The sequence below is a fragment of the Lotus japonicus genome, chromosome 3 (assembly GCF_012489685.1).
Source record: "Lotus japonicus ecotype B-129 chromosome 3, LjGifu_v1.2".
Taxonomy (NCBI): domain Eukaryota; kingdom Viridiplantae; phylum Streptophyta; class Magnoliopsida; order Fabales; family Fabaceae; genus Lotus; species Lotus japonicus.
Window position 1 is genome coordinate 13,243,456 of NC_080043.1, and position 27,744 is coordinate 13,271,199.

Genomic DNA, 27,744 nt, shown 5'->3' on the forward strand with positions numbered 1-27,744 from the left:
AATAGTATATTTGGGATTTTAATTTTCGAAAAAAAATTAATATTTTGGTTAGTGAGTTTTAAGGGGAAGAATACCAACAAAATTTGAGATATTACTAATTTAACTAAAAAAAATTAAAGTGACAATAAAAATAATAAAAGTATATCCATTAGTTAAGTTTATCTTTTGACCAGTTCAAAAAAAAATTATCTATTGACAAAAAAAAGTAAGTTCATCTTAAATTTTGTAAAATATAAAATTTCAAATATATAGTTTAATTCAAAACACAAAATAATCGTGTTCATATCTTAGCCTCATCGTGGACTATTCTCTCATGTCTATGAATTTTTTTATGCATAATTGAAAGCAGGTTCATTCTCATAAGAAGACACACAAATCTTCTTAGCCACAACGATCGATAGTGGCAATATTCTAAATGAATTACAACAGTCATTAGTACAGTTTTACTATCAATTTCGTAAGTCTTTGAAAACTTTAATTCCAAGCATATTAACACCTATAGTTGCAAGGTCTACCGTCTATGGCCTCTTTTTTCCGTTCATGTTATATTTTAGCCTTTTAGGCAGCTTCTTGGATTAGAAGAAGCTTGGACTTTTGATGATGCATCAGCCAATACTTTCTAAGTTGAAGTCAAGAGGTCTCTGCAGTGATTCTGCAAAATTGTATATAACATACAACATAAAATGGAATAAATTATTTAGAGAATGGAAAACAGAAACATGTATTAAAGTTGTTGAACTAAACTACCTAGATGACTATAATTAACACTTGAACTTGTTAGTCTGATGCCTGTTTATGAAAGAGTAAACATAAAGCTTGCTTTGTAGTAGGAGCCCAAGTTCCTTCAATGACAAACATATTTCTTTCAACACCAAATGTGGTCAGGGAGTCAGAGTTGGTAGTGAAACACAGTTTTCTGAAAATCTAGAACCCTTAAATTAAAAAAACCAGGTGAAAATCTTAATCAAACACAATTTCATGAAGCTAAAAAGAAAAAGAAAATGTGGGGTAGAAACAACAACCAACATCAATTTGGAATATACAAAGAGTAAATATTAAAAAGCTTTGTTGTGCTTGAACAAAAGCATTTAGAATTTCTTAAATAATTAGAAGCCTTTGCCTAATATTTACATTTAGAATTTCCAATACCATCCAATGACGGTGGCTTGCGGCGGTTCTGGATCGGCTGTTCCAATGGAAGATACATGTGATCCAAAGAGAGGAGAGATGATATTATTGTAATATAGTTTTTTACTTTTTTTTCAGCAAGTAACTTAGGGCATGTTTAGTCTGGTCATTTTCTGTTTTCATTTTCATTAAAAACATAAAATGAGGTAGAAAACATGTTCACTTTGGTTTTTGGAAATGTTTTCAAAGAAAATATTTTCTAAAATAGGCTTAAAAATGAAAACAAAAAATTCTCATTTTCTCTGTTTCCTGAAATGAAAACGCGGTGCACTGTCGTAAACATTTGCGAAAACATTTTCTATTTTCATTTCTTATTTTCATTTTCTGAAAAATGGTTTTCATTTTCAATTTTTTAGAGTTTAGAAATTTTGTTTGTCTTCACTTAATTCCCATTTTCTATTTTAAAAAAAAATGAAAATATGTTTAGTTTGATAATTCTTGATATAAAATTAATATTCATGATTTGTAACTTTATAGTGATTATATTAAATGAATAATTTTTCCAATTTCAATAGTTGAATAATGCACTTTTCACATTTACAGTAATATATAAAAAATAATACATTTAATTCTTTTAATCACAAAAATTGTCTACTTTGAAAATTATTATTGCATGTCTACTTAAATATAATCAAATTAGAAGTATTTTTCCTCCTGTAATAAAAAAAATCAGATTAGAAGTAGCATTTTTCATGTAACACAATAGTTTGATGGACCCGTAATTTGCTATTTTTTTCCAGTGAAACATAGCTTGTTATTCACCCCTATATCTTTAATGAGATATAAGAATGAAAAAAGATAAATAAATTATATGATATGTGTGATTTAAAGAAATTAGTAGATAGACATGAAGAAAAACTATGTGAAAATAAATTATGAGATATAGTGCGTTGTGAACATATCACCACTCATTTGCAAAATAATAAGTATATAACTACCAGTTCAAAGAAAAGTATATAACTACAGTCTACTGTCTACATAATGCTGTTTAAAAAAATACATAAGGCACGTGAAAAAAATACATAGGCGAGTTTCTTGGTTTATAAATAAAAAAGGAAAAAGTCATATTTCTTTGTTATAGTGGTTCGAACCCACGACTATAAAGTGTTTAGAATAAAAAATCAGTAAGTTTGGGCTAAAACTTTATCTTTGCAGATTTTGAATTTTAAATAAAAGATCTTCTTTAGATATTAATTTTATTTGTTTAGATATTACTTTAAAATAGATATATGACTGGAGTTTTTTTTTGAACGATATATGACTGAAGTTACTTTTCTTTTTTCATCGAAAGTCATCAAGTTTTTTAAAGGAAAGAAAGTCATCTTTAATACTTTTAATTCTCATAAAATCATATATATTATATTCTTCATGTATTTTTATATTGAATCAAATCATATCAATAGTTTCAAAAAAAAAATCATATCAATATATTGTTTTCGAAACAACATATCACTTCAAAAAGAAACAACATATCATATATTTTTTTTTATAGGAACATATCAATATATTGTTTTAAAAAAAATTGATCCTATCAAATTAAGAAAATCATCAAGTTTAATTTTTTTAAAATTAAATATAGTGTATCTTTAAATAATTATTGAAGTGTTAAATTTTTTTTTGGAAAGGAGAATGGTTTTTTTTTTTGAACATCTGAAAGGAAAATGTTAAATAGGAAACAAATATTTAAGAAAATCATCAAGTTTTAAAAAAAGTAATCAACGTAAGAAAATCAAATTTGATCATAATCATTGTGATATATCATATATCACAATTAGTATCTGGTAAAATAGGAAACTAGATAGTTGGAGAGTTTAATTAAAACTTGTCTTCATCAAATATTATAGTAATATCTTAATTCTTTTTCTCTGCAATATTTCTCAAAAAAAAAATCTTCAAATTCACAAGGTTGGTTTAGAATATATATTAAAAGCTACCGTTAAACACTAGTTCAAACAAGTCATCTTAGGAAATTGTTCCAAGAATCAAGAACCAACAAACAATGACGATGAAGCAGAATAACTCCAAGTCTAAGCTGAAAGGTAAAGTTGTTGTTGTTGATGATGATGACTTCCCCATGGATGAAACTGAAGTGCGAATTCAAATTCTTGAAAAGGAGAACTGCTCCAAGTCTAAGCTCAATGGAAAAGTTGTTGTTGATGATGATGATGATGACTTCCCCATGGATGAAACTGATCAAGTGCTTCAGATTCTTGAAAAGAAGAACTGCTCCAAGTCCAAGCTGAAAGGAAAAGATGTTAACAATTGGCAATTCAATGAGGATGAAATAGAAGTTCTTCAAATTCTTGAAATCATGAGAAAAGAAAAAGATCTTGAGAAATTGAGTCAAATATTTGGCAATAGCGAAGGGACATCAACTTCAACGGACCGCAAGTGTAATTACGGCCGCAAAGGGGCACCAACTTCAACGTACCGCAAGTGCAATTACGGCCGCAAAGGGACATCAACGTCAACGGACCGCAAGTGCAATTATGGTCGCGAAGGGGCATCAACTTCAATGGACCGCAAGTGCAATTATGGCCGTGAAGGAGCATCAACGTCAACGGACCGCAAGTGCAATTACGGTCGCGAAGGGCCATCAACGTCAAGGAACCGCAAGTGCAATTATGACCGCGAAGGGGCATCAACGTCAACAAACCGCAAGTGCAATTACGCCCGCAACGTAACTGATTTTGAAGTCCCTGCAATAATTTCCCAATCCCACTTACGGTCGTTTCAACAAGCATTTGTCCGCAATTTCGCACCTCAATTGCAACCAAACCCTCCAAATTTGCCGCCGGTTCCAAGCCTACGAGATTATATTTTGGGGTGTAGCAGACCTATTGAAAAGGAATTGCAAGAGAGCGACGTGAATCCGGACCAAAATAGGCTACTCCTAAACAAGAATCAAGTGGAGAATTTCTTTCTGCCATTGTTGATGAATGATGAAAATCTAAAGGATGGAATTGCAGTCACCGGGTATGATATGGATGGCAAAGAGCACCCCTTGACATTCAAGAAATGGGCAGATAAGTACTATGTCTTTTGTAAAGGGTGGAAAACTTTCTTCCAAAGGCAAGGATTGAAGCCTGGCGATTTTGTCACCGTATGGATGTTTCGTCATTCTAAAACTAATCGTTTGTGTGTCGCTCTTGGTATTAGGAAAGGATCAAACATAGATGCAGTTCCATAAGTGTTGTTTTTACTATGGCTCAATTAAGAAACACATTGAACTTGTTGGATAGGCCATATTGTGATGTCGAAAAAACAAACTGGAAATAGGTTTAGTATGTCACCATTGCATTTGATTTTTTTTAACTGCATTTCTTTATTTCTTTATTTTGATCGAGTGTTCATTACAAGTAAATGATTATGAAGGTTTTAGAAACAAAATTGTTTCCCATGGGGTGGGGGTTCAATATGTTGAATTTTAGTTAAATTGTATTGCGAACTTGACTGTTTTCAAAAACTGTTCTTGTTAACTTTATTTGCTTTACAACATCATCCAAGCGCTCTAAGGAATAAGAGGAAGGGATCCACATAGAGTAGCAAGCACTATCAATAGAGTAGAAGATAAATGATAAAACATGACGGATAAGGCAGCAAAAAAATTACCAAGAATGGCATGTACTTCTTGATAGCTGCTAGTATAGCTGCCTTGCCTACAGGTCTCAGCTGGTAACACAGTGAATATCAACGTTTCATAAATACTTCCACCATATTTCTAATTTATCTGTGTTACTCTTAGTTATTATACGTTGCAAATATAGGAAATATCATATAAAAGTAATAAAACTGTTTATATTCCAATGGCTATTATTAATAGTTCTTATTTCTCAAGAGTTCTCACTTGATATATCCCGTATTATGTAGTAATAATGTAATATTAAACTTAATATGCAGAGTATCAAGGTGTTAAACACCACTGAGTCCAAACCCAACAAAGTTGATCAATTTATTCATTTACATTACAAACAAAACTGAGCATGTAATCCAGATGCAAAAGCATACACGCAGATCATAGAAAGCACAACAGTAGCACTGAAAAATACAGAATTTCTTTTAGCAACAACCTATAGAAAGCTCAAAATTACATTACGAACCCGCTTGGATAAAAGCTAAAGAGCACTTATCGGAGCTTATCTAATACTTGCTTTAGTAGATAAGCTCTAATAAGTCTGTATCCAAACGGACTCTCCACAAGCCATGTGTGAACCTGTGTCTCTTTGCTGGTTACCTAGTCCAAACCTTGGAACGTCGCATCTGCTAGTAACTCTTAAGGGTGAGGATAATGAAGCTTTTGTGCCATATTCAAGGCTCATGAGCATTTTCCATGTGGACCTTCACTTCCAATTACTTGTTTCATGGCTTTACTGATGACCATTCATGTTAAACTCCATGTTGTTGAACATAAGTTTTGCAATTAATCTGTCAGTACTGTTGGTCTCTGATTCCAGTGATTTGTTGTTCTGAAACCTGAAAGCAAGTTAACATTTGAATCAAAAGCACTCATAATCAGTGTTACTAAAACCAAACTGGTTATTTACACGATCAATGTGCTGAATCACTCGGTCAATGATCGGACTGGCTTTCGTTAATATACAACAAGCCTTATCCCACTAATTGATGGTAAGTAACTGAATCACTCAAATTATGACTGGTTCAATCCGGTTTACCAGAAGAGTTGACCCAAATTCACGACTGGACCAGCCATAGGTTCGACTTCCAGTAGAATCAGTCAGCCTGATCCGATTTTAGTAACTAATCGTATAAGCAGCACCGAACCCGCTCATTTAACTAGAATATAGTCTTAATGAAATTAAAATTGGATGTCTAAAACATCAATAAAATCATGATTCATGCTCAAACCCAGAGAGTAGGAGCACTGCATCAGCAAGTGTGTTCAATGACTCATGCTGAAAACCAAAGTGTCGGAGCAATGCAATAATAATGATGTTCTTGAGTTTCAAGTCAAACCCAGAAGCAATATTTTGTATTTTTCATACAAGTTCTGGAGATGTGCATCAGTTAAATAACATTGTAAACTACCCTTTGCATTAATCCTTACTGTTTCATCATTAGCAATTAATCATGCATCTGATAAAGTAGAAAATAACATGACAGAAATGCAGCCAATCTAAATCATGTACCTCACTGTTTCATTGTCATCCGTGTGTAGCGTTGCTTTTTGCGTGTTAGGATCTGCATCCTTGTCCTGCAGCACTTGCTGTTGTTCAGTGTATCCAGAGAGACGGTACAAGGCATCTCGGAAGCCAAAACGGGTCCCCTCAGTGAACTTGTCATGTGAAACAATGAAATTATCAAAAGTTATGTTTGCAGTTTGTCATGAACCAATTCCCAGAAGCTTAAGATATAGGGTGGAAACAGGTGGATGGTTTTATATTATATTTCTAACACACCTTCTCACGCAATAGTTCATTAGAATTGAATCGTGGGAAATGAATAGGCATACCTACCTTAAGCTGAAACTCAACTTATTTTTATTAGAACAATGAGGGCAGCCAAAATCGAACTCTACACCACTTGGTTATAGAGACTCTGATACCTACTTTGCCAGAAACTTGAACTATTGAGTGAAGACATGTGAATTTTTTATATTATAATTTTCTAACACAATTAATCATATGCCAAGGATTTGAGTTTTCAGTCACTTCACCTGTCCAATTACCATCTGAAGATCCTTCAAGATGAATTCTTCATGTGAATCCAAGCTTTTGACTGGCGGTGGCTTGAAGAAAAATCAGATAGATTAAGTTACATTGTGAGCCTTTAAAGCAAAAAATATATTCCTGGCATTTAAACTAGTAAGAAAGCTTTCTCTACTGTTTTTAATAACTATTTCCAATAATCCAATCATGATACATATTTTATTTCTCCCAAACTATCACTAAAAAGAAAATAATTTATGGCCTCACCCAACAGATGAACTTTGCTATCTATACAAAAACAGATGAAAAATCATTTAAGACACATAACACACTAAACCAAAAAAAAGGAAATAAGGGAACCTGAAGTTGGATAAAACAAGTAAGTGAAATCCTATAAAAACCTTGAAGGAGCTGAGCATTAAAAAAATGAGATGTACAGAAGAAACATTAATGTTCACTATATGTTTGCTGCAAGCATGAAAGTTTATAGTACTAGTACTACACATGAGAATAGGTCCTTGAGAGTTCACACAAACAGGTCTGGTTGACCACCAGATACTTAAGCAATCACTTAATACAGAAAAAGTTGGCGCCAAAAGAAGAATATCATCACACTAATGCATACAAAAATTACTCCAGTAAGCGGCATGCAAATAGCTAACAATAAACTTCTGAATTCTGATGTCTTCATGATAGATATAACTGCAACTAGAATACTCAACATAAAGCAATCCTCACCTCTATATCTAGGCAATCTTTAGATTCTGAGTTAGACGAATCAAACTTTGAAGCTGCAATATCTTTTTGCAATCCACCTGATGGAAACAAGGCGTAAAATAATTTGATATCGAACCATGATATTGCTTAGAATACTTGTTCAAATTAAATGAATCTCTAGAAAAGAATGATCACCAGGTGTATTGCTGCATCGTTTTTCAGGTGAAAAGTTAACGGATTTGTCTAGGATTTCAACACAGGGTGGATCCTCAGGAATAGTTTCCCTGAATTATGTTAAACAAGTGAATGCTGTAAGTCTTTAACATCAATAGATATTCATTTCAATTAGATTAGCTATATGTCTATGGTAAACCAGTGAATAATATATGGCTCTGTTGTGTTACATGTGTAAAGAGAGGTGAAAAGTAAGACCTTCCATATTTGTACTGTATCAAGGTAACTAAATTGGAGCCCTTAGCATGCTATTTAGAGGTTCATGCAATAGGGTATACAAAACCATGAGCATGATTCTCTTAGGCTCCGTTTGGAATAGCTTATTTGAGCTTACCTTATAGCATAAGCACTTACGCAAGTCTTTAAGAGAGCTTATGCAAATAGCTTATGACCTACCTATATGCTGTTTTGAGCTTATTTTCATAAGTTGTTCATATTAGCTTATGAATAAGGGTTTATGCTTACCTATAACATACTTATTTCAATTATTTTCTCAAATTAGCTTATGAATTACACTACCCCAAAAATCTGACTGCATTTTCCATCTGAATAGAAATATTACTACCAAAATTTGCCATAAGCGCTGTCCAAATGCATAGGCTGTATCAGTTCCAATCATAAAGATAAATATGAAGAAGTTGACTATGCAAACACCACATATCAATTCAATTTGCATGGATTTCCTAAATGCATAGTATACTTTTTTTGACAATTAAATCATTTCAGAAGCTATATGATTATCCTAGGTGAACAAAATCAAGTATCTTAATCCCAGAGGTTAAGCTTGTACAAGAAAATGTCATCCATCCGTTCGAATCTTGGAAGATCTTGAAGCTGGTAATTAGGCTGATCACATGAAAATGTTGTCTGTTGAAAAGATTGCTCAGGCAATCCCCCGCATGCACTTGAACTGCTAGATTGATCTTTATCATTCAGAAATGATTCAAGCTCAATTTGATTATTGAAACTTTCATCAGTGAAATCCTTCATAAGAAAATGGTTAGGTGAATAAAAACCTTCAGTTGCACTTATTCCCCAGTTTGACCAATAGTCTGGGGAAGGATACCGGTCCAGTAAAACTTCATCCTTCAGAACTAGAAAATCATTAACACTGCTCCCATAGTAGCAATCCATGACCTGTTTCTGCACATCGAGTTAAAAAATGAACATTAGCATGTAGAAACTAGAAAGTGGCCTTCACAAATAAGAAATGTGCATAATTTGGTACTGTAGACATAAGCGCTATTTGATTAGCATGAAAGAATTATTTCAATATCTGATGTTCCTTTTATAAGAATTCGGTCGGGCTTAACTCTGTACCCAAAAGCTAGCTTGTAAGGTAATGATTTCCAAAGCCTTTATAAGTTCTATTTTGGGCATATCTCTAGTTAATATGAGACTTATCAACAACACCTTATATATGTTATGTATATTTAAAGCATGCATAGTTACACCACCAGCTATTGGATAACATGTATATATTTGTTTCCTTTAATTAGCATGGTTGCAGGGGAAAAGTAGCAATATCCTATCCTATGTAAAGATCATCATTCATATAACATAGTTTCTTAGAGCATCTCCAATGGAGTCCTTATTTTGAGATCTTAAAATAAGATCTTATTAGATCCCACCATTGGAGCTATCCTACATGGCATGAAATCTTAGCAAAAGCTAAGATTCGTGTCTTAGCTCAGGTACTCTCAAATGTGAGATCTTAAATAAAATAATATTTTTTTCTCTCTTCTCCAATACCATAACCAAAGTGAAAAATAAGGAGGGAAATAAATAATATAAATATATTGGGTATTGTGGGTCCGGTCAAAAGTAAAATAAGATCTCAACCATTAGAGTGAAATGTGCATAGAGACCTTATAAGTGTCTTAAATCCTATGTGACAATCTGAACCCACAAAAAATGAGTAAAGTCCCAAAATAAGTTCCTACCATTGGAGATACTAACTTTTCAATAAAACTGACAATTCATGTTCTCTGATAAAACTTGAAGAATCACAAATCAGGACAAAAAGAAGGTTTTAACTTGATATCTATCCTCAGTAGCCCACAGATTCTTCAAAACTACAAAGTCCACTCATAATCATCCTTAGAGTTCAGCACATGAATCACACTCCAAAAAACTACCAGCAAGCAAATATATGAATATAATAACATTTAAAAAACATAAATTAAAGTGGAAGGAGATGAATCATACCTTATGTGCAAAGAGAAAGAGAACCAAACCAGTTTCCAAATTGATGAAAAACAAAATGGTCACAAATGAACACAACTTGAAGTTGAGTTTAGTGTATTCAACAAAGCAAACAGCTGAAAAATCAGAGGCGGCTATGGATTTGGATTTAGATTTGGCTAAGTTTGTATTTATTTGTTTGAATAGAGAATAAAAATCATTTTAAAAGGTGAAGATGTTTCAAGTTGAAGGAAGGTGGTGTCCCAAAATGACTAAGCAACCTGTAGTAGTTGAATGCCAAATTAAGTAACAGACAGATGTAAAGTAAACAAAGCAAAAAATATAATAAAACATGTTTTTTGGTTTGTGGATGAGAATGATTTGGTCCTGAAAATTTGTGGCCTACATTTCTCCCATTGACAGAGCAGTATCATTCTTACACGTGTAAATAGGTGGTTCCATTTTAGGATCTTGCTACTTCTTGGGGATCTCACCATTTTGCATCTCATGCCACATGTGCATAGGTCATGTGCGTTGAATTGGAAATGGGTAAATAGCCAAGTTGGTCCCTGAATGTGTCCACCGCCTTCAACTTCGTCCCTGAACTTTCAAAATGACGCTCGTGGTCCCTGGATGTGTCAAATCTCCCTCATCAGCAGTCCCTGGTTTAAAAAAAACTAACACCGTTAACGGAAGTGTTACTCAGTCCCTGAATCTGAAAAAAAATTATTTCTCTCCCCAATCTTCCTCTACCTCTACCTCTCCCCACCACCATCACCCTCTCTCCATCTTCTTCATCCTTCTTCTTCTTCTTCCCACCCACATCCCCTCCTTCTCACACTCTCCCTCATGAAGACTAAACCAGAGAGAAGTAGCGTGTAAAAAGCAAAATTGACAACATGAGTATCTTAAAATTGGAAACTTTAACCACCAGCTGAGATTGTGGTGCTGAGTAACACAGATGACAAATCAAGGAGAACTCATAAAGCTATAAACCATAAACACAAAAAAAAGAGGAATTAAGAGAAAGAGGGGTATACACAGAGTAATGAGACAGTCGACACCCTCACACAGACACAATCTTCTTCCATCCTTATTCATAAATAAAAGCAAACCCCTTTCTGAATTGTTTTGTTTGAATTGCTGGGTGTTGTTCTGCCAATAGGTGCGTGGGTAGAAAGTGGTAGAGTTGAGTTAGTGTGGTGGTTTCCCCTCTGGCTTCTGCATGTTTCGATTTGGGATTTGTCCCTTTGTATTTCTGGGTTGTGATGCCCCTAAAAAAAATAAGAAATCTGGTTCTTCTTTCTTCAATTCTCCAAGGTTGTTCATCAATCTCTCGCCAAAAGGTTTCACCGAAGCTGAACACATGATGAGTCCTACCTCCATACTCAACAGCAGGCCATTCTCTGGGTTGAAGAACCCGTTCTGGTGTGAATCAAACAGCCCACAAACCCAACTCTGGGCTCTACGTCGCGGTGGTGGTCGACAGCGAGATGACGCTCCTCGTCGGCAATTCCAGTAGAGACGCCTACGCCAAATCCAAAGCCCATGTTTCCGAGCAGATCTAGAGTGATGAGACAGAACCATCGCCGCCGCCAACATCTCCGGCGAGGTGAGCTCTTCTGTGTGTATTCATGGTGCAAAGTGATTATTTTTCTCTTTCTGAAATCTTTGAGTGAATTTTAGGGGGCTGCTGGGTTTGGGTATGTATTTTCTTAGTTTTTAGATGAAGATGTGTGAAGAAGATGAAGGTCTAATATGTTTGTTGAAGGAAATTTTTGTTTTTCTAAGTTTTTCATGATTTAAATGAAAATGTTGAAGAAGATGCAGAAGATGAATGACTGATGAAGGTTTCTGGGATTTAATTTTTTAATTTTTAGTTTATTTTTTTCCCAGGGATGAAGGACTAAATTGAAGCCTTTCAAAAGTTCATACAAAAAAAAAATTCCAAGTCACACTTCCGTTAACGGTGTTAGTTTTTTTTAAACCAGGGACTACTGATGAGGGAGATTTGACACATCCAGGGACCACGAGCGTCATTTTGAAAGTTCAGGGACGAAGTTGAAGGCGGTGGACACATTCAGGGACCAACTTGGCTATTTACCCAATTGGAAATTGCAACCCCGTAGTGAGACCCTGCAATTTATTAATTTTGAAATTTTACTTCAATCCTTTTACTTTTAAGTAAGGCTTTAAATTTGAGTATATGGTTTTTTGACAGTGAGTGTAGCCAATGGTTACATATAAAAGTATAATATTTTTTTTCTAAATTTAATTTTCTCAAATGGTAATTGAACACTTTCAAATTTAATTTTATCACGTTCAAAAAAAAAATTATCAATGGTAATCGAACACAATTTTTTATTAAGAAAATTGTGATGCCTGGGTCGTAAAGCGTGAAAAAAGATTAATACATCTTTTCTCTTCAGTATTTTTAAAATTAGATTATTATATCCATAAAATATAATTTTTTGCTTTTCATAGTTGATTATTTATGAATTGAATTGTAATCATTAAATAAATATATTATAATTTTGCATACATTAATATATTAATAAAAGGCTTAATTGCACTTTTGATCCCTTAAGTATCATGATTGTGCGATTTCAATCCCTGATCTTCAAAACGAGCGATTTGAATCCTAAAATTTTCAATTTGTGCAAATCAGGTCCCTCCGTCTGATTTCCGTCAAATAGATAACGGAAATTGCATATGTGTCACTCATTAAATGATGTGGATCTGACATTGGGCTCCACTTGAATGCCATGTAAGTAATAAATAAATAAAAAGGAAATTAAATCATATATAAAAATTTAAAATTAAATATTGTAAAAAAAACCCCAAAATCCACAAATCAACCCCACCACCACCGTTCTGCTTCATCTTCTCCCTCCCTCTCACCTAAAAAACCCTAAAATTCCCAATTCCAAGGCTGCAACCTCTTGTGAGGATTAAGGCTCTGTAGCCAATGGAAAGGGGTGAGAACATGGAAACGATGGTCCCAAGATCCACCAGATCCGGCCCAAGATCCTCCACGACAAGTCCCTCATGGTGTGGTTCACGGTGCAGAGCGATGGTCGAGCTACAGTGGCCTTGAGGCAGTGCGATGCAGATCTGGGTTGAGGCTTGGTGACCGATGGCGCGGTGGTTCCCAACGGGATGTGCTCTCTGGCCCGCGGCGAACATGGAGAGGTCGACCTCATCGGCGATGGTGCTCGGAGGTTGGGGGTTCTCGCTGAGGAGATGGTGTCGTGGTGGTGGTTCTGCTGTCGAGGGAGGAGTAAGATCAATTCTGGGTAGAGATGAGGAGGGATTAGGGAAGATGAGGGATCTGGGTTGAAGTTGTATTTCTGGATTTTTTTCATTCTGGGTTTTTTCACTCAGGAAAACGTTTTTTGGGTTTTGGGTCTTCTGTATTATTCTGCTTCTGGATTTTGCAGTGGTGAAGAGGGGGGAGGGGGAGAGGAGGAGGGGTTGAGTTTGGGGCTTTTGTGGTTGAAGAGGAAGTTGGTGAAGATGGAGGAGAGGAGGGATTGATGAAGCTTGAAGAAGAAAGAGATTTTTTTTATCAGCTGAAGAAGAAGGAGATGGATGGAAAAAAAGGGTAAAAAAATTAATGCTTAAGTGGAATAAAATTAATAATTTTTTCTTAATAAAAATGTCATCTCAGCCGTTTCCGTTATCTGTTTGACGGAAATCAGACGGAGGGACCTGATTTGCACAAATTGAAAATTTTATGATTCAAATCGCTCGTTTTAAAGATTAGGGATTGAAATCGCACAATCATGATACTTAAGGGATCAAAAGTGTAATTAAGCCTTAATAATAATATGCTATGATCAAATCTTCTATATATATTAGTAAAGCTCACTTGAGCTAAGTATTAAATACAAAATAGTATTAAACAAGAGCATTAAACACATAAGTAAAATTTAATTAAAATGAAATTATTGTTTCAGTTACTTACGATTCAATGAGTTTCAATTTTACTACCTACAGTTTCTCTTTGTGTAATTTAAAACACATGGCACCACCACAAATTTGAATACTGATTAAATAGCCAAGTGAGTAAATAAAGATGATATAAAGAAGAGACCAAACGTAGCCAACTCAATGAGTAAATCAAAAGTTGATATAAAGAATGGAACATGCGTTTCTTCTATAGATTAAGAAAGGAAATTTACTGCTCAATGTAACGTGCGTTTCTTCCATGAGTTAAGAAAGGAAATTTACAGGTCAAAGTAGTACACATCTAATATCCACTACAATTGAGAAAAAATACTATTTTTTGTACCTTTTGGTTCTGTAACAGCATAAATTGTAATTAATACACCGTCTCATCAATTCTCCATAAATCCATAACCTGCCATTTCAAAGCAATAAACCACCTTGCAGAAATTGAAAAAATTTGGCAATGCAAAGAGCCTATTCATCTACCTACATTAATTTGAAAAAATGCAATTACACTAAACCATGCATCATTGTATATCTCTATATAAACAACTCAATCACACTCAAATCATACATATCTTAGACTCCAACATCCTACAAGAAAAGAATAGCAACTGTCACAAACTATTTCAACAAGTATGTCATTTTTCAACCTAATACACATGAATGAAGGGGTTTACGCCGTGACGTTGGGGGCTATGGATAACAACTTCTTGGTCAATGACGCTGACGTTCGCGTTTACCGGAACTTTGACCGTGGGATGCAAGGCAAGGGCGTCGCTGTGAAGTCCGGCAGCGGGAGCCTCTGGCAGATGTCGACGCCCAATAGGGGTGGAAATAGGCCGAGCCGAGCTAAGCTTTACGTGGCCTAGGCCTGACCTGCATTATCTTTTCGTGGCCTAAGCCTGACCTGTGGCATATCAATAGGCCAAATTTTATGGCTTGGCCTGACCTTTTCTAAGGCCTGACCTGACCTACAAGCATGCTTAAAAGCCTATTTAACAGACAATTTTATCAAAAGAAGGTCATTAGGCTGGCGGGCTAATAAGCCTTTTATAGATCATTGCACTTTCTTTTCAAATAAAAAAACTTGTATCATTGCATTTCAAAAACTAAACCTGTATCATTGAATATGTCTGGAACGTTTCAAATCTGGGTTAGGGTAGGGACTTGGGGTTTTCTTTTATATTAAAGTATACATCAGTTTAAAAAAAAAACAAATAATATATTATTATATTATATTTATTTGTATTATTAATAAAAATAATATATACTGAGAGGGGAGCAGCAGCCGTGAACAAAATAAGGGAGAAACAAGAAGCTTCAATTCTTCATTAATTTGATAAGTTTTTCTTCTGTAATTTTCATGGACATGCTTGGCTAAATCTCTTTTAGTATTTGGGTGTTGATCCTTTTTAGAATTATGTTTTGATTCGAACATTTGCTTCATATGAATTTTATTTATTAATCTACGTAGTTGTTTCAATTTATCTTGATTATACTTGAATGCATGCGAGTAATTTACTGATTCTTATGAGAACGGAAATTGATTATGAATTAGAGAAACAAGGAAACAATTAGATTAGACGTTCCCTACTGCTTGATTCAAGAGTAGAACCTAATTGCGTTGGCTGATATAAATAGGACTTAATCTTCAATTCCCTGGTCTAGGTGCTCGTAAAACAGACTTAGTAATTGAATTGAAAGTCTAGGGCGTGTGAGTTATCAACATCTTAGAACATAGGCTAAATCGCCGTAGAGGAGTTTATTAAATTCATATGAACATTGTTAGAATAAAGGCATAAGCCGAATAGGTGAAACAGAACCCAAGTACTATTTTTCTCATCTGATTTCTTAAACTATTTGATTTTCGCTTTTACTTTTTATGAGTGATTGCTACAATCTTTAAAATCCTTAAAATTGGTTTTTATTTTCATAATCTAAATACTAGAAGTTAATATAATTAGTATTGAATCACAATCCTCGAGGGATCGATAATTTATTACTACGAGCAACTTTGTACACTTGGAAAGTAGCTATCACTGATGAGGGCGGAGACCAACATGATACTCATGAGTCCCCTCAGCGATGGGAAGCTCCATGCCTCGAGGCTTCACCAGTTGGATATTGAGACTTGGAAGATCTTCGAACACAAACGACGACGGCGCGAGATACACGCAAAGCAGATCCGTGACAGTGTCGAAGTGGATGGGGTCGAGGTTGAGGGCGTGGCGGTCAACGAAGGAAGGGAAGGTCAAGACCGAAGAAGAAGCGTGGAGGTTGGGACGCTGGGTGTAAGACCCAAGATTTTAAAATTAAATAAATAATTAATTTCCAACTCACGCATAGGATTATGTGTAAGCGTGAGAGGAACTTGACTTGTACTTGATGGTTGGATTAGTATTATGAAGAAGAAAACATTAGTAAACGACTAATTTACACTTAAAGACACGATGAAAACTAATTCCAAAAATCTTCAGAGAAATGTTAGAACTTCTCTTAATCCTTCCATGACAGGCGTTTCGATACGAAACACTGGAATGTACGAACGTCCGATTCTAATCCTCGGAGGTTTGCCGAAACTAAATCACTGATAGTTCAAGAAACCTAAAATCAACCGACGATGAAGACTTTTTCTATTCGGAGCTTCAAATGAAGATTCCACACGCATACACCTATTTCTCTTGATATTTCCAACCTTTCTTCAGAAGGAAGTTTTTGCATCTGACATTCGCTGCAAAAAGTAGTTTTTCGGGTAAAATAGATTTACACCGACTTTGGATCGTTTGCTTTAATTCCAAGAAACCTCTTTTGAGTTTTGGAATTCTGTCGCCAGAACCTATCTTAGAATTCACAGAGGAATGCGCAGGAAAAATCGGAATCGCGAAATTTTCATTTTTCCGCATTTTCCAAAACCTATAAATAGCTTGAAAAATGAAAAAAAAATCAAAAAAACATCACAAACACACACACACGGCCGTGGGTTTCCAAGGAGGAAGGAGGAGAAGTGATTTTGTCGATTCTTGCCTGATCGTCCCACAGTTCGTTGCTACGCGTAGGCCTCGAGGTACTGATGCTTTTCCTTACCTCTGATCGTAAATTCTGTCGCTTTTCTCTATGTTTTTCTGTGCTCAAAGTTTTGAGCTTTTTGTAAAACTGTCCAAATAACTTGATTTCTCTGTCTAAACTTATTCCCTGCGTGCCCCTGAGCATGTTTAGCGGATTACATTTTGCCGAATGTCGTCAAAAGGCCGCCGAGTTTCGATTCTGCTCAAAATACCAATTTTGGGCTAAAGTTCCGTCCTTTGGGTTTAAAAATCTCAACTGAGCTTAGCGTTAGTAGGATTAGTCGTCATAATCGTCGTTGGTGTCGACCCCATCTAATTTGTTTTTCGAAATTCTGATTTTGAGTTTCCGAGCTAAAAATATTGACCAAAATACCCCTGCGACAGTTTTCGACCCGATAATTTTTCTGAGAGTTTCCCTGGCCTAGATATCGCCTAAGAATACCTAGGAATTGATTTAGATCGAAGAAAAAGTTCGGAAACCCTATTTTTGAGAGTGGCCGAAACCTATTTGTTAGGGCACCGTGTCCAAAAATAATTTTTGGGTCTCTATGACCTGAGCCATTGCAAAGCTCTTTCCGTTGTCGAAATTTTGGCTCCGGTTTCGTGTCATTCCGAGTTCTGTAGCTCGAGTTATGCCCGTTTTAGCGAATGAAGTCTCCGTTGTCAATTTGTGCTTAAATAGGAACTCTGAAGCTTTAAAAATTTTCTTCACGATTTCGATTAGTGTTATTAGATAGTGTTGTTTCTAGTGAGGCTTGTGTTGATGATTGTGTTTCCTTGTTCTAGGTTCACAACTTCCATGCCCAACTTCTACTCACGAAGGTAAAGGTAACTCAGTTTTAGAGCGTCTTTGAGTCTTGCATGCTTTTATCGCACTGCCTGTGTTTGAGATGAAGATGTTTATATTGATTGGCAGATGATTATGATTATTATGCTTGCTTATGTTGACTGTTTCTGAGGCTTGTGCCAAATGTTTTATGAAGGCTTCGGCCGAGTGAACTTATTGAGACGTGTGTCTCCGTTTTCTGAGAGGCTTCGGTCGTTTACTGGTTTCTGTCAATTGAATTGAGTTATGTTCGTTGATAATATGGATAACATGTGGTTACCTTGATTTGATTGTTGGATTTGAGACTGTTGTCGAGTGATTACTGAGGTTGAGGATTGTTGTTGATTGACTTGGCATTTAGGGCTTGGTCTTGAAGTGGCAATGTGGTGGTGATTGTCCCACGTGATTGTCCCGTCTTTCGAGGCGTTATAAAGTGGCAATGAGGTGGGTGTGGTCCCGCGGGATTGTCCCATCATTCGAGATGTTCTAAAGTGGCGATGAGGTGGGTGTGGTCCCACGCGATTGTCCCGTCCGGAGTGGCGTTAAGTGGCAATGAGGTGGGTGTGGTCCCACGTGATTATCCCGTCTTGAGAGACGTTGCTGATCGATCCATTTTGGTAGAAGCATATAGTTGCATTATAGGGAACTAACACCTGACCCTATTTTGTTGGATTTTAGTTATTGGTTTATTGATATCTGATTTGATGTTATATTGTTGAGGTTATTATTATCTGAGCTAATCTATGTTAAGTTGTTGATATATGAGTTTAGTTATATTGCTGGTTTTGTTGATATCTAGATTAACTTAAGTTGCTAGTTTATTTACCATGCTAGGTAATTAAATTTGAATACATGATTTTCTCCTTTATATGTGGTAGTTGCATGGAGTTAACCCTTTCTAATTGCTACTTGTTGTTTGGGCGCTTAACGCTATTATGCGATGGAGAGCCTTCCGCTGAAGCTTAGCTGTTCGAGTTGGAGATCGTGACCGTGGGCGGTCGAATAATGGTGGATGAAACAGTTGCTTCTCCCTTTTTGGAGGACTATATATGTCTGAGTTTCTTTCTCCATCTGAAAACTCTGTTGTTTAAACCTTATCTTCGCCACTTGTCTAAGTGAGCGTACTTATTTTGGAAACTTGCTTATGATATTATAAGACATTATTATTATATGTCGGGAACGGGTTGTTTAATTAAGACTATGTTATGTATTAAACTGTGTTTAGTTGTTTTGAAAAGGAAAAAAATTATCGTGTTTTCTTAGGATTACGAAATAGTCCTTAGACTTTGTTAGGTTACTAATGTGACTCCTCAGTTGAGAAACCGGGGCGTTACACTGGGTTCTACACTTCTATCACGACGCCAGTGAAGGATGAGGGAGAAGAACGTGAGGCTTGAGATTTTCCTAAAAAACAAATGTGGAGAATGAAATTTTTTAATGTTACTATCAACTATCTATATATATATGTAAAGCTCACTTGAGCTTTTGCATTAAACTCATTAGCAAAGAGTATTAAATGCATTAAACCATATAATTCTCAAATTAAAAATTAAAAAAAATTATTGTCAATATTAAAAATTAATTTTGTTAAAAAAAATTGAAATTTTCTTTTGTTTTGCATTTGACAAATATTGAAAATTAAAATTAGTTAATAATAAAATAATATTTTTAATAAATAATGTAGATAAATAGTTTTAAAATTAAAAAGCGCCGCTAAAATGAATTTAAAGTTAACTATAACATATAGGGTTAATCCTCTAATTAGTCCCTGTGTTTGTGTCGCCATCTGAAATTGGTCCCTCCCCGGAAAATTTGAAAATGTGAGTCCTTGCGTTTGGAAAGTGTGTGGAGCAGGTCCTCGCCGGAGTTGGGAGCTCCGGCGAGTGATGACTAGGCTTGCTGACTGGATAATTTTATCTGACGTGGCATAAAAAATTAAATAAAAATTAAATTAAAAAATTTAAAAAATCCCTTAATTAATTAACTTACCCTAATTAATCATAATCCTAATCCAAATACAATCCCTATTCCTAATTAACTTACTAAAACATATTCAATTACTCCCCCCAATAATAATCCACAATTCCCCCCTCAATTAACCCAGGATCCTAATTTCAAACCCTAATCATCTTCAACCTTGTCACTCGTATCTCAGCTTCAAGGCTCTCTCTCGCATCTCATCTTCATCCATTTGCATCAACATTCTCACTCGTATCTCATCAATCAAGTTCGTCGACCATTGCAGCAAGTTTAAGCAACTGTGAGAAGGCGAAGTCGAAGTTGGGAGCTCGCGTTTGAACTGAGGTAAGCTTGCTTCTTCTTTGCGTCTTCGTTGTGTATGTCGTTTGCATCTTCGTTGTGTATATCGTTCTTAGGTGTAAGGATTGCTTGGGTGGGTTTGATTTGGTTTGGATGCTTTGGTTCTTGGGTTGCTATTTTTGGTGTTTGTTTGACTGAACAATGATTGTTTCAGGATGGTGTTTTCTTTTGCTGTGCGGCATGGTGGGTGGTTTGGTACTTCTCCTTATTGGCACTACTTTGGTGGTGGTAGAACTGTGCTAAGTGATATGGATGAGGATAGATGGTCCTTCCTTGATACTGTGGATCTTGTCCAGAAATTGGGTTACAAAGATTTTGATCTATGGTGGGTAAATGCTGAGGATATTGCTGAACACAAATTCAGGAGGTACAAGACTGACAACGATGCTATGGAATTAGCTAAGTATGCTACTAGTAATGGTTACAATGAAGCTTTGCTGTTTGTTGAGACTAAAGGTGTCCCTGGTTTTGTGCTTGGGGGAAAAAAGGAAAAGGAGAAAAACCAAGGTAAAACCAAGGCTGTGAGGAAGTCACATAGACTGCAAGCAGTGATGAGAAAGACAAACAATGAGGGCCAGAGTATAACTATTGTTTTGTCTGATGATGATGAGTCCCAGAATGATGTTGTCCTCCCAGATATTGTCCCTAAAGTTTTTGATGAAGTGAATGATGAAACTGGGATTGAAGTTCAAGTTGCTGAGAGTAATGCTGAGAATACTGCTGAGAATGGAGCTGAGAAAAGTCCTGAAGTTGCTGAGAATGAAACTGAGAATAATGCTGAGAAAGAAGGTGAGAAAAGTCCTGAAGCTGAGAATTTGATTTCTGATATTCCCAACCAAGATGGAGAAAACAGTGATAGTGGCAGTGACATTTGTGAGGAAAACATAAGGCTTGAAGACAGTGAAGAAGAGAGAGACCTAGGGAATGAAGATGGGTTTCCAAACTCAACTTTTGTTGAGGAAGAGGCACTGTTGAATGAGCATATCAACCAAATGATGCTCCAAGGTAAGGGGGATGATCCAGACTATGATGGAGGCTATGAGAGTGAGGACCTAGAAAGTGTTCCAACTGATAGTGACCTTGAAGAACTTCCTAGAAGAAAGTTTCCAAGGTTCAATGAAGAGGATCTCAATGCAGATTTCAGATTCAAACTAGGGATGGACTTTTGTTCCCTACAAGAGTTCAAAGATGCTCTAGCTGACCATGCTGTTGCATGTGGTAGGGAATTTAGCTTCAAGAAAAATGATAGCATAAGGTGTAGGGTGGTATGCAAAACTGATGGGTGTCCATTTGTCATGTTATGTAGTAAGGTTGGGAACAAGCAGACATATAGAATCAAAACACTTATAGATGAACACACATGTGCCAGGGTGTTTGACAACAAGTCTGCCACTGTTAAATTTGTAAAGAAGAAATTGTTGAACAAGGTGAGGATAGCAAACAAAATAACCACAAATGAGATTGTTGATGACTTTAGAATCAATCTAGGGACTGGGATTACAAGATATAAAGCATGGAAAGGAAAGAAATTGGCTACTGAAGAAATAGATGGAGCTACTGAGTTGCAATATACTCTCTTGTGGAGATTTGCCAATGAGCTGAGAAGAAGGGCAGCAGGTAACACATGCAAGATGAATTTTGTGTCTCCAAGGACTACATTGCATCCTAGATTTAGCAGATTCTATATGTGCTTGGATGGATGTAAGAGAGGGTTTCTCAGTGGGTGTAGGCCATTTATTGGCTTGGATGGATGCCATTTGAAGACCAAGTATGGAGGAATTCTATTGTCTGCTATTGGTAGAGATGCTAATGAGCAGTACTTCCCCCTTGCCTTTGCTGTGGTTGAATCAGAAAACAAAGACAGTTGGATGTGGTTTATGGAGTTATTGATGGGTGACATAGATCCTGCTAGATCATCTAGATGGGTCTTCATTAGTGATCAACAAAAGGTACACCTACACCTTCATTTTTTGCTTCTATGTATTACAATATCATACTAGATCATCTAATGCTTATTCAATTATTCCTCAGGGTTTGATGGAGGTGTTCAAAGAAGAGCTTCTACAAGGTTGTGATCACAGATTGTGCGTGAGGCATCTATATGCCAATTTAAAGAACAAGTTTGGTGGTGGAGTCCTTCTTAGGAACTTGATGATGGCAGCAGCCAAAGCTACCTATGAAGGAGCATGGAGGGAGAAAATGGACTTGATTAAGCAGCATAATGCAATAGCCTATGAATGGTTGATGGACAAACCTAAATCCTCATGGTGCAGACATGCATTTAGCATCTACCCAAGGTGTGATGTTGTCATGAATAACCTCTCCGAGTCCTTCAACGCAGCTATTTTGATGGCCAGAGACAAACCTATACTAACTATGATGGAGTGGATAAGAACCTATGTCATGGGGAGATTTCCAATTATGATGGAGAAGCTCAGAAAGCACAGTGGACAGATTATGCCAATACCCTTACAGAGAATGGCATTTGAAGCTGGAAAGTGTAAGAATTGGATCCCTAGGACTGTAGGTGCAGCTACTTATGAAGTTCGACATTCTGACCGTTCAGAGAGGCATGTTGTTAATATTAATGCCAAGAAATGTTGCTGTGGATTTTGGGAGCTGAATGGATTTCCTTGCAGACATGCAGTTTGTGCAATTAATTTCCACCGCCATGACCCTAAGGATTATGTTGAAGACTGCTATAAGAGGGCTGCTTTCCGGGCAACATATGAAAACTATATCACACCACTGCCTGGTCCTAACCAGTGGATTGTGACACCAAATGACCCTGTCTGTATTATGCCACCCTTGTATAAGAGAGGGGCAGGGAGGCCCAAGAAATTAAGAAGGAGGGATCCTTATGATGACCCTAACCCTAACAAATTGAAGAGGGGGGGAGCATTTGTAAGGTGTAGCAAGTGCAAGCAGTTTGGACACAACAAAAAGGGATGCAAGAACCCAGCTGTAGATGATGATGAGGCAGATTTAGAGGGAATACTGGAAACAATTGGAGAAGAAGTTGATGCAGAAGGAATAGAAAATGATGTGCCTGGAACTGATGAACCTGCAGTTGATAAGAACAAAGCAAAGGTATTACATATGTGTTGGTAATTAATCTTATATCCTAATACTATGCATATGTATAAGCCTGAAAACTAATGCATATTTTATTGTTTGTGAATATTGGTGTGCATAATATTTTCAGAAGAAAGGTTTTAGAAAGTGCAGTAAATGCAAACAATATGGCCACTACAAAAACAGTTGCAAGAACATCCCACAGGTCTAACCCCCTTCTCTGCCTGGGGTTGTTATAAGGGAACCTGTGAATACTCCTGCCCCTGTCACACTGCTTGTGAATTCTGGAAAACAGGCATTGATCTATCCCTATTTTGGATTTGTAGTGATAAACAAAGGATTAACTGTGAAACTAACCTTGTTAAATTATTTCAGAAAGAAAAAGTAGTAGAGGTTCCCAGATCTGAGAAGGGGAAAGGCACCAAAAGCAAGCAGTTTTCTGGAATCACTTTTGATGGAGGTGCAAGCACTTCTGCCTCAAATTTCCAAGGTCAGATGGAGAGTGTAGCAGTTGCAGTTGAAGCACAAGAGACCCCCATGCCCAATGAAGAACAAGCTATGGTAGATGGAGATGCTCTACCTACACAGTGCAGTGGTGTTGTTGACAAAACCCTTGGATGAAGAGATGACTTTTGCATAGTGGGAAAAAGCAAGGAATCTCAGCAGAATTTGGACCACATGGCCACTAGGGTCTGATTTTTTGTAATATTTATGGGGGGTGGGGATTATGGACCACATACTATGACCAAGACTATTATTATAAGTGTCTTTTTTGTTGAAACCCTGTTTAAGATGCTCTGTCAGATTTGTCCAAACAATGAGCAGTGTGCAGCATGTCCACACTTTATGTATTCAATTTCATGGTTCCAAAATCATGGTCTCATTTGAATTATGCATTCAATTTCTTTTTCTGTACTTGTTGTCATTTTAATGAGGATTCAATGATAAATGTGTTTGGTGAGTGAAGTATGAACTCAAATTGAGAAATAAATTTCACAACAACTCTTTTTCAATTTCATTAACATCTGCATACATCATGTAGGACAGAAATCACACCCTCTCATTACATTTTTTCCAGTACCACAAAACAACAGACAAATCAAACCCTCCCCTTACATTTTCTCCAGTAAAACTGTCACTTTAAACCCTCCCCTTACATAAACACCACACTGTCACTAAAAAACACATCAAAGCAATCACACTTGCAACATTCTTCTGAAATCTCTCTACTTCAAGTTTCTTCTTCAGCTTTTTCATTTTTTTCATCAAATCAGGAACATGGTGCACAGAGTTGTGGTTTGATGAATTGCCAATCTCAGAACTCATTGTCTCAGCATCTACATGCGGTATAACTGGTTCTCTACCTTCAAGTGGATCATCAATCCAAAAAAAGAAATCACATGTGCCTGGAAGCTGAAGATTTAAACAAAGTCAGTGTTGATAGGGGATTTAGGCATAACACACACATATGGCTGCAAATTGGATATATAAGTGACAACCAACTTACCTGCCAATTTTTGCACCTAAGAAATCTCCTTTCTGAGTTTTCACGAGTACCAGCAGTGTAGAGCATTAGAGGAACTCCACATTGACATTTTGCCCTACCACCTGCACTTCGATGCCTGGAACGACAAGAGGATGCAGAAGAACCATTCATGTCTAATAAGATCCAGTTGAAGGAGAACACACCACTGTAGATCGAAGAGAGGAGATACACGAGCACTAGAGAGGAGAAGTAGAGGATCGATGGGAGGGATGAGGAGAAGAGAGGATGGAGATCGCAGGAGGGATGGAGATCGCAGGGAAGGAGATAGCAGAGGGATTATGTCGATGGGAGGGATGAGGAGAAAGAGGATCGAAGGGGGTGATGAGAAAAAGATAATTGGGATAGCATGAACCCTAATTTTACTTCTTATGATCTGAAAATTGGGGTGAAATTAGGAATAGGGATTGTATTTGGATTAGGATTATGATTAATTAGGGTAAGTTAATTAATTAAGGGATTTTTTAAATTTTTTAATTTAATTTTTATTTAATTTTTTATGCCACGTCAGATAAAATTATCCAGTCAGCAAGCCTAGTCATCACTCGCCGGAGCTCCCAACTCCGGCGAGGACCTGCTCCACACACTTTCCAAACGCAAGGACTCACATTTTCAAATTTTCCGGGGAGGGACCAATTTCAGACGGCGACACAAACACAGGGACTAATTAGAGGATTAACCCTAACATATATGTGCATTATTGAAAAAATATCTAATAATAATTTTGATCTATGATATATTAGTAGAAATTACTTATCCATGAGAGGGTTGTTCTCATGAATCATTTGCTATTAATAATATTCATCTTTTGTTGTAAAAAAAATTACTTAGGGAAGCATAATAGAGAAAAATAATAATGGTTAAAGTTGAATAAATGTTCGTTGTGAGAGGCATATCCATTTAATGTGATCGTAGAACCTCGAGAGATTATAAGTCTTTTGGCTATCGGCTTTGTGAAAACATTCAGAAACCAAATAAGTTAAATAAATTTAAATTCGCTTGATAATATTTTAAGCTATTTATGTTATCACTTATTATAATTCTAAAATTTAAAATTAATTTATTCTTCTTGACCTTGACAAGTCACAACAAATGACTTTCTTGGTAAAAAGTTGGATTGGGCGAACCCCTCACACCCTAGAGGAACTTGCCCAGGGACGAACAAGACCTAAAAGAGAGGAACTCGCTAGGGGTGAGAGAAAGGACTTAGGAGATTAGGGACCCCCTTAGGGCAAGCGCTAGGGGCGGTTGATGTATGTAAGGGAGTTGGGGCGAGTGAGGTACGACCCAACAAGCCTCATTAGTGGCAAAGTTAGGGTTTCATGTAACCTCTATAAAAGGGGACTTTATGATCATTGCAAAGGATCATTCGGCATTTATTCTAAAGGATGGCTATTACTAGACTCATGCTTTACTAGGGTTTGAGGCTTATACCATTCTTGAGTGTTCATTTCCAGTACAAAAGTATAAAAAATGATATTAAAATTTATTTCATGACACTAGCACTTAACATTTTTTACGTAATTTAAATATTTCAAATTAACTTAATAATTTTTCATAATTTTTTTTTATTTCTAAAAATCATTTCTATGCTAATAATTAAATATCAATAGTAAAATTTGAGTAATATTAATTATTTATACAAAAAAATCTAATAATATTTATTGAAATGTCTTAACACAGTTTATTTACAATTATAATTAAAAAATATTTTTTATTTATTTAAACTATAATAATTTATATATAATGTTAAAAAATATTGTAAGTAAACCCGTGCAACGCACGGGTATAATATCTAGTCAATTAGGTATTACTGAAAATTAGGCCCTGGATGATTTGTTAAATTAAAGGAACAAACTGGAAAATTTAACAAATTTTAAAATTAGATAAATTAAAATATTAGAATATAATCAAAAGTAAAAATATATAGACTTTATGGCCGAGACGATTTTAGACTACTATGTATTTTTTTAAAGGGTTATTATGTATTTTACTAATACTTCCTTTACTTTAATGATTTTTTAAAAAATAAAACTTCACAACTATTCCAAATTTTAAAAAAGTTATAATTAATTATACCAATTTAAAATTAATATTATTAAAAAATAATTAGTTCATTTTAATAATTCATAGAAGAGTCTAAGAAGACGTTTTCTTGGAAAGACCTAACTTTTAACATACCCGGATCGAACATGATACTTCAAAGAGAATACCTGTGGTTGAACCAAAAAATATAATTTATGATTTATAAATTGTTTTCCCAAAATGAAATATTAAATTATTTACTTATGTTAATTCTTATAAATATTGAAAATAATTTTAACACACATAAAAACTATAATGCATAAAATTATTTTTTTACAAGAAAATATTATTTCTTAAATAAGGATAGAGAATGTTGCGAACAAACTCCCCCAAATGAGTAAAACAAAGTAAAAATTAAATTCTTACAAAAATAGTATGTTCTCTCACCCCTCTTTATCTATATACTAGATATTACACCCGTGCAACGCACGGGTTTACTTACAATACTTTTTAACATCATGTAAAAAGTATTATAATTTAACTAAATAAAAATAATTTTTTTATTATAAATATAAAAAAGTTGTATTAAGTCATTTCAATAAATATTATTATAGTTCTTTTTGTATAAATAATTAATATTACTCAAAGTTAATTGTTAGCATAGAAATGATTTTAATAATTAAAATTTTTATTTATTTAATAATATGAAAAAGTATAAGTTAATTTGAAATATTTAAATTACGTAAAAGAATGTTAAGTAATAAGTGTTTAATGTCATGAAATAAGTTTTAATATAATTTTTTTTTATACTTTTTACCTGGAAAGTCATTTGTTGTGGCATGTCAAGACCAAAAAGAATAAATTAGTTTTAACTTTTTGAATTATAATAAGTGATAACTTAAATAGCATTTTGACAAAAAAAAAATAGTCGAAAATATCATCTTGTGA

At 35.4% G+C, this 27,744-nt stretch overlaps 3 protein-coding genes across 6 annotated transcripts; 1 reads left to right on the top strand and 2 right to left on the bottom strand.

The window, feature by feature from the left end:
- The first annotated feature begins 3,187 nt into the window (after nt 1-3,187).
- On the top strand, nt 3,188-4,378 carry LOC130743633 (uncharacterized). The gene has a single exon (XM_057595868.1). It carries the CDS (start codon nt 3,188-3,190, stop codon nt 4,376-4,378), a length of 1,191 nt encoding a protein of 396 aa, XP_057451851.1.
- Nucleotides 4,379-5,115: 737 nt separating this feature from the next.
- On the bottom strand, nt 5,116-10,292 carry LOC130746925 (protein LNK3). Of its 4 annotated transcripts, XM_057599712.1 has the most exons (8): nt 10,014-10,281; nt 8,822-8,948; nt 8,596-8,728; nt 7,767-7,855; nt 7,593-7,669; nt 6,863-6,934; nt 6,336-6,481; nt 5,116-5,661 (listed from the first exon to the last, which is right to left on the bottom strand). In XM_057599712.1, exons 2-8 carry the CDS (start codon nt 8,937-8,939, stop codon nt 5,556-5,558), a joined length of 741 nt encoding a protein of 246 aa, XP_057455695.1. In that variant the 5' UTR covers nt 8,940-8,948; nt 10,014-10,281; the 3' UTR covers nt 5,116-5,555. The 4 variants fall into 4 exon arrangements, 3 of the variants coding, with proteins under 3 accessions (XP_057455695.1, XP_057455694.1, XP_057455696.1); XM_057599711.1 differs by having other exon boundaries at nt 8,596-8,948; XR_009022255.1 differs by lacking the exon at nt 5,116-5,661 and adding an exon at nt 6,663-6,751 and having other exon boundaries at nt 6,345-6,481; nt 8,596-8,948; nt 10,014-10,292.
- Nucleotides 10,293-24,368: 14,076 nt separating this feature from the next.
- LOC130743634 (uncharacterized) lies at nt 24,369-24,885 on the bottom strand. The gene is made up of 2 exons (XM_057595869.1): nt 24,736-24,885; nt 24,369-24,641 (listed from the first exon to the last, which is right to left on the bottom strand). Exons 1-2 carry the CDS (start codon nt 24,883-24,885, stop codon nt 24,369-24,371), a joined length of 423 nt encoding a protein of 140 aa, XP_057451852.1.
- Nucleotides 24,886-27,744: the final 2,859 nt, after the last annotated feature.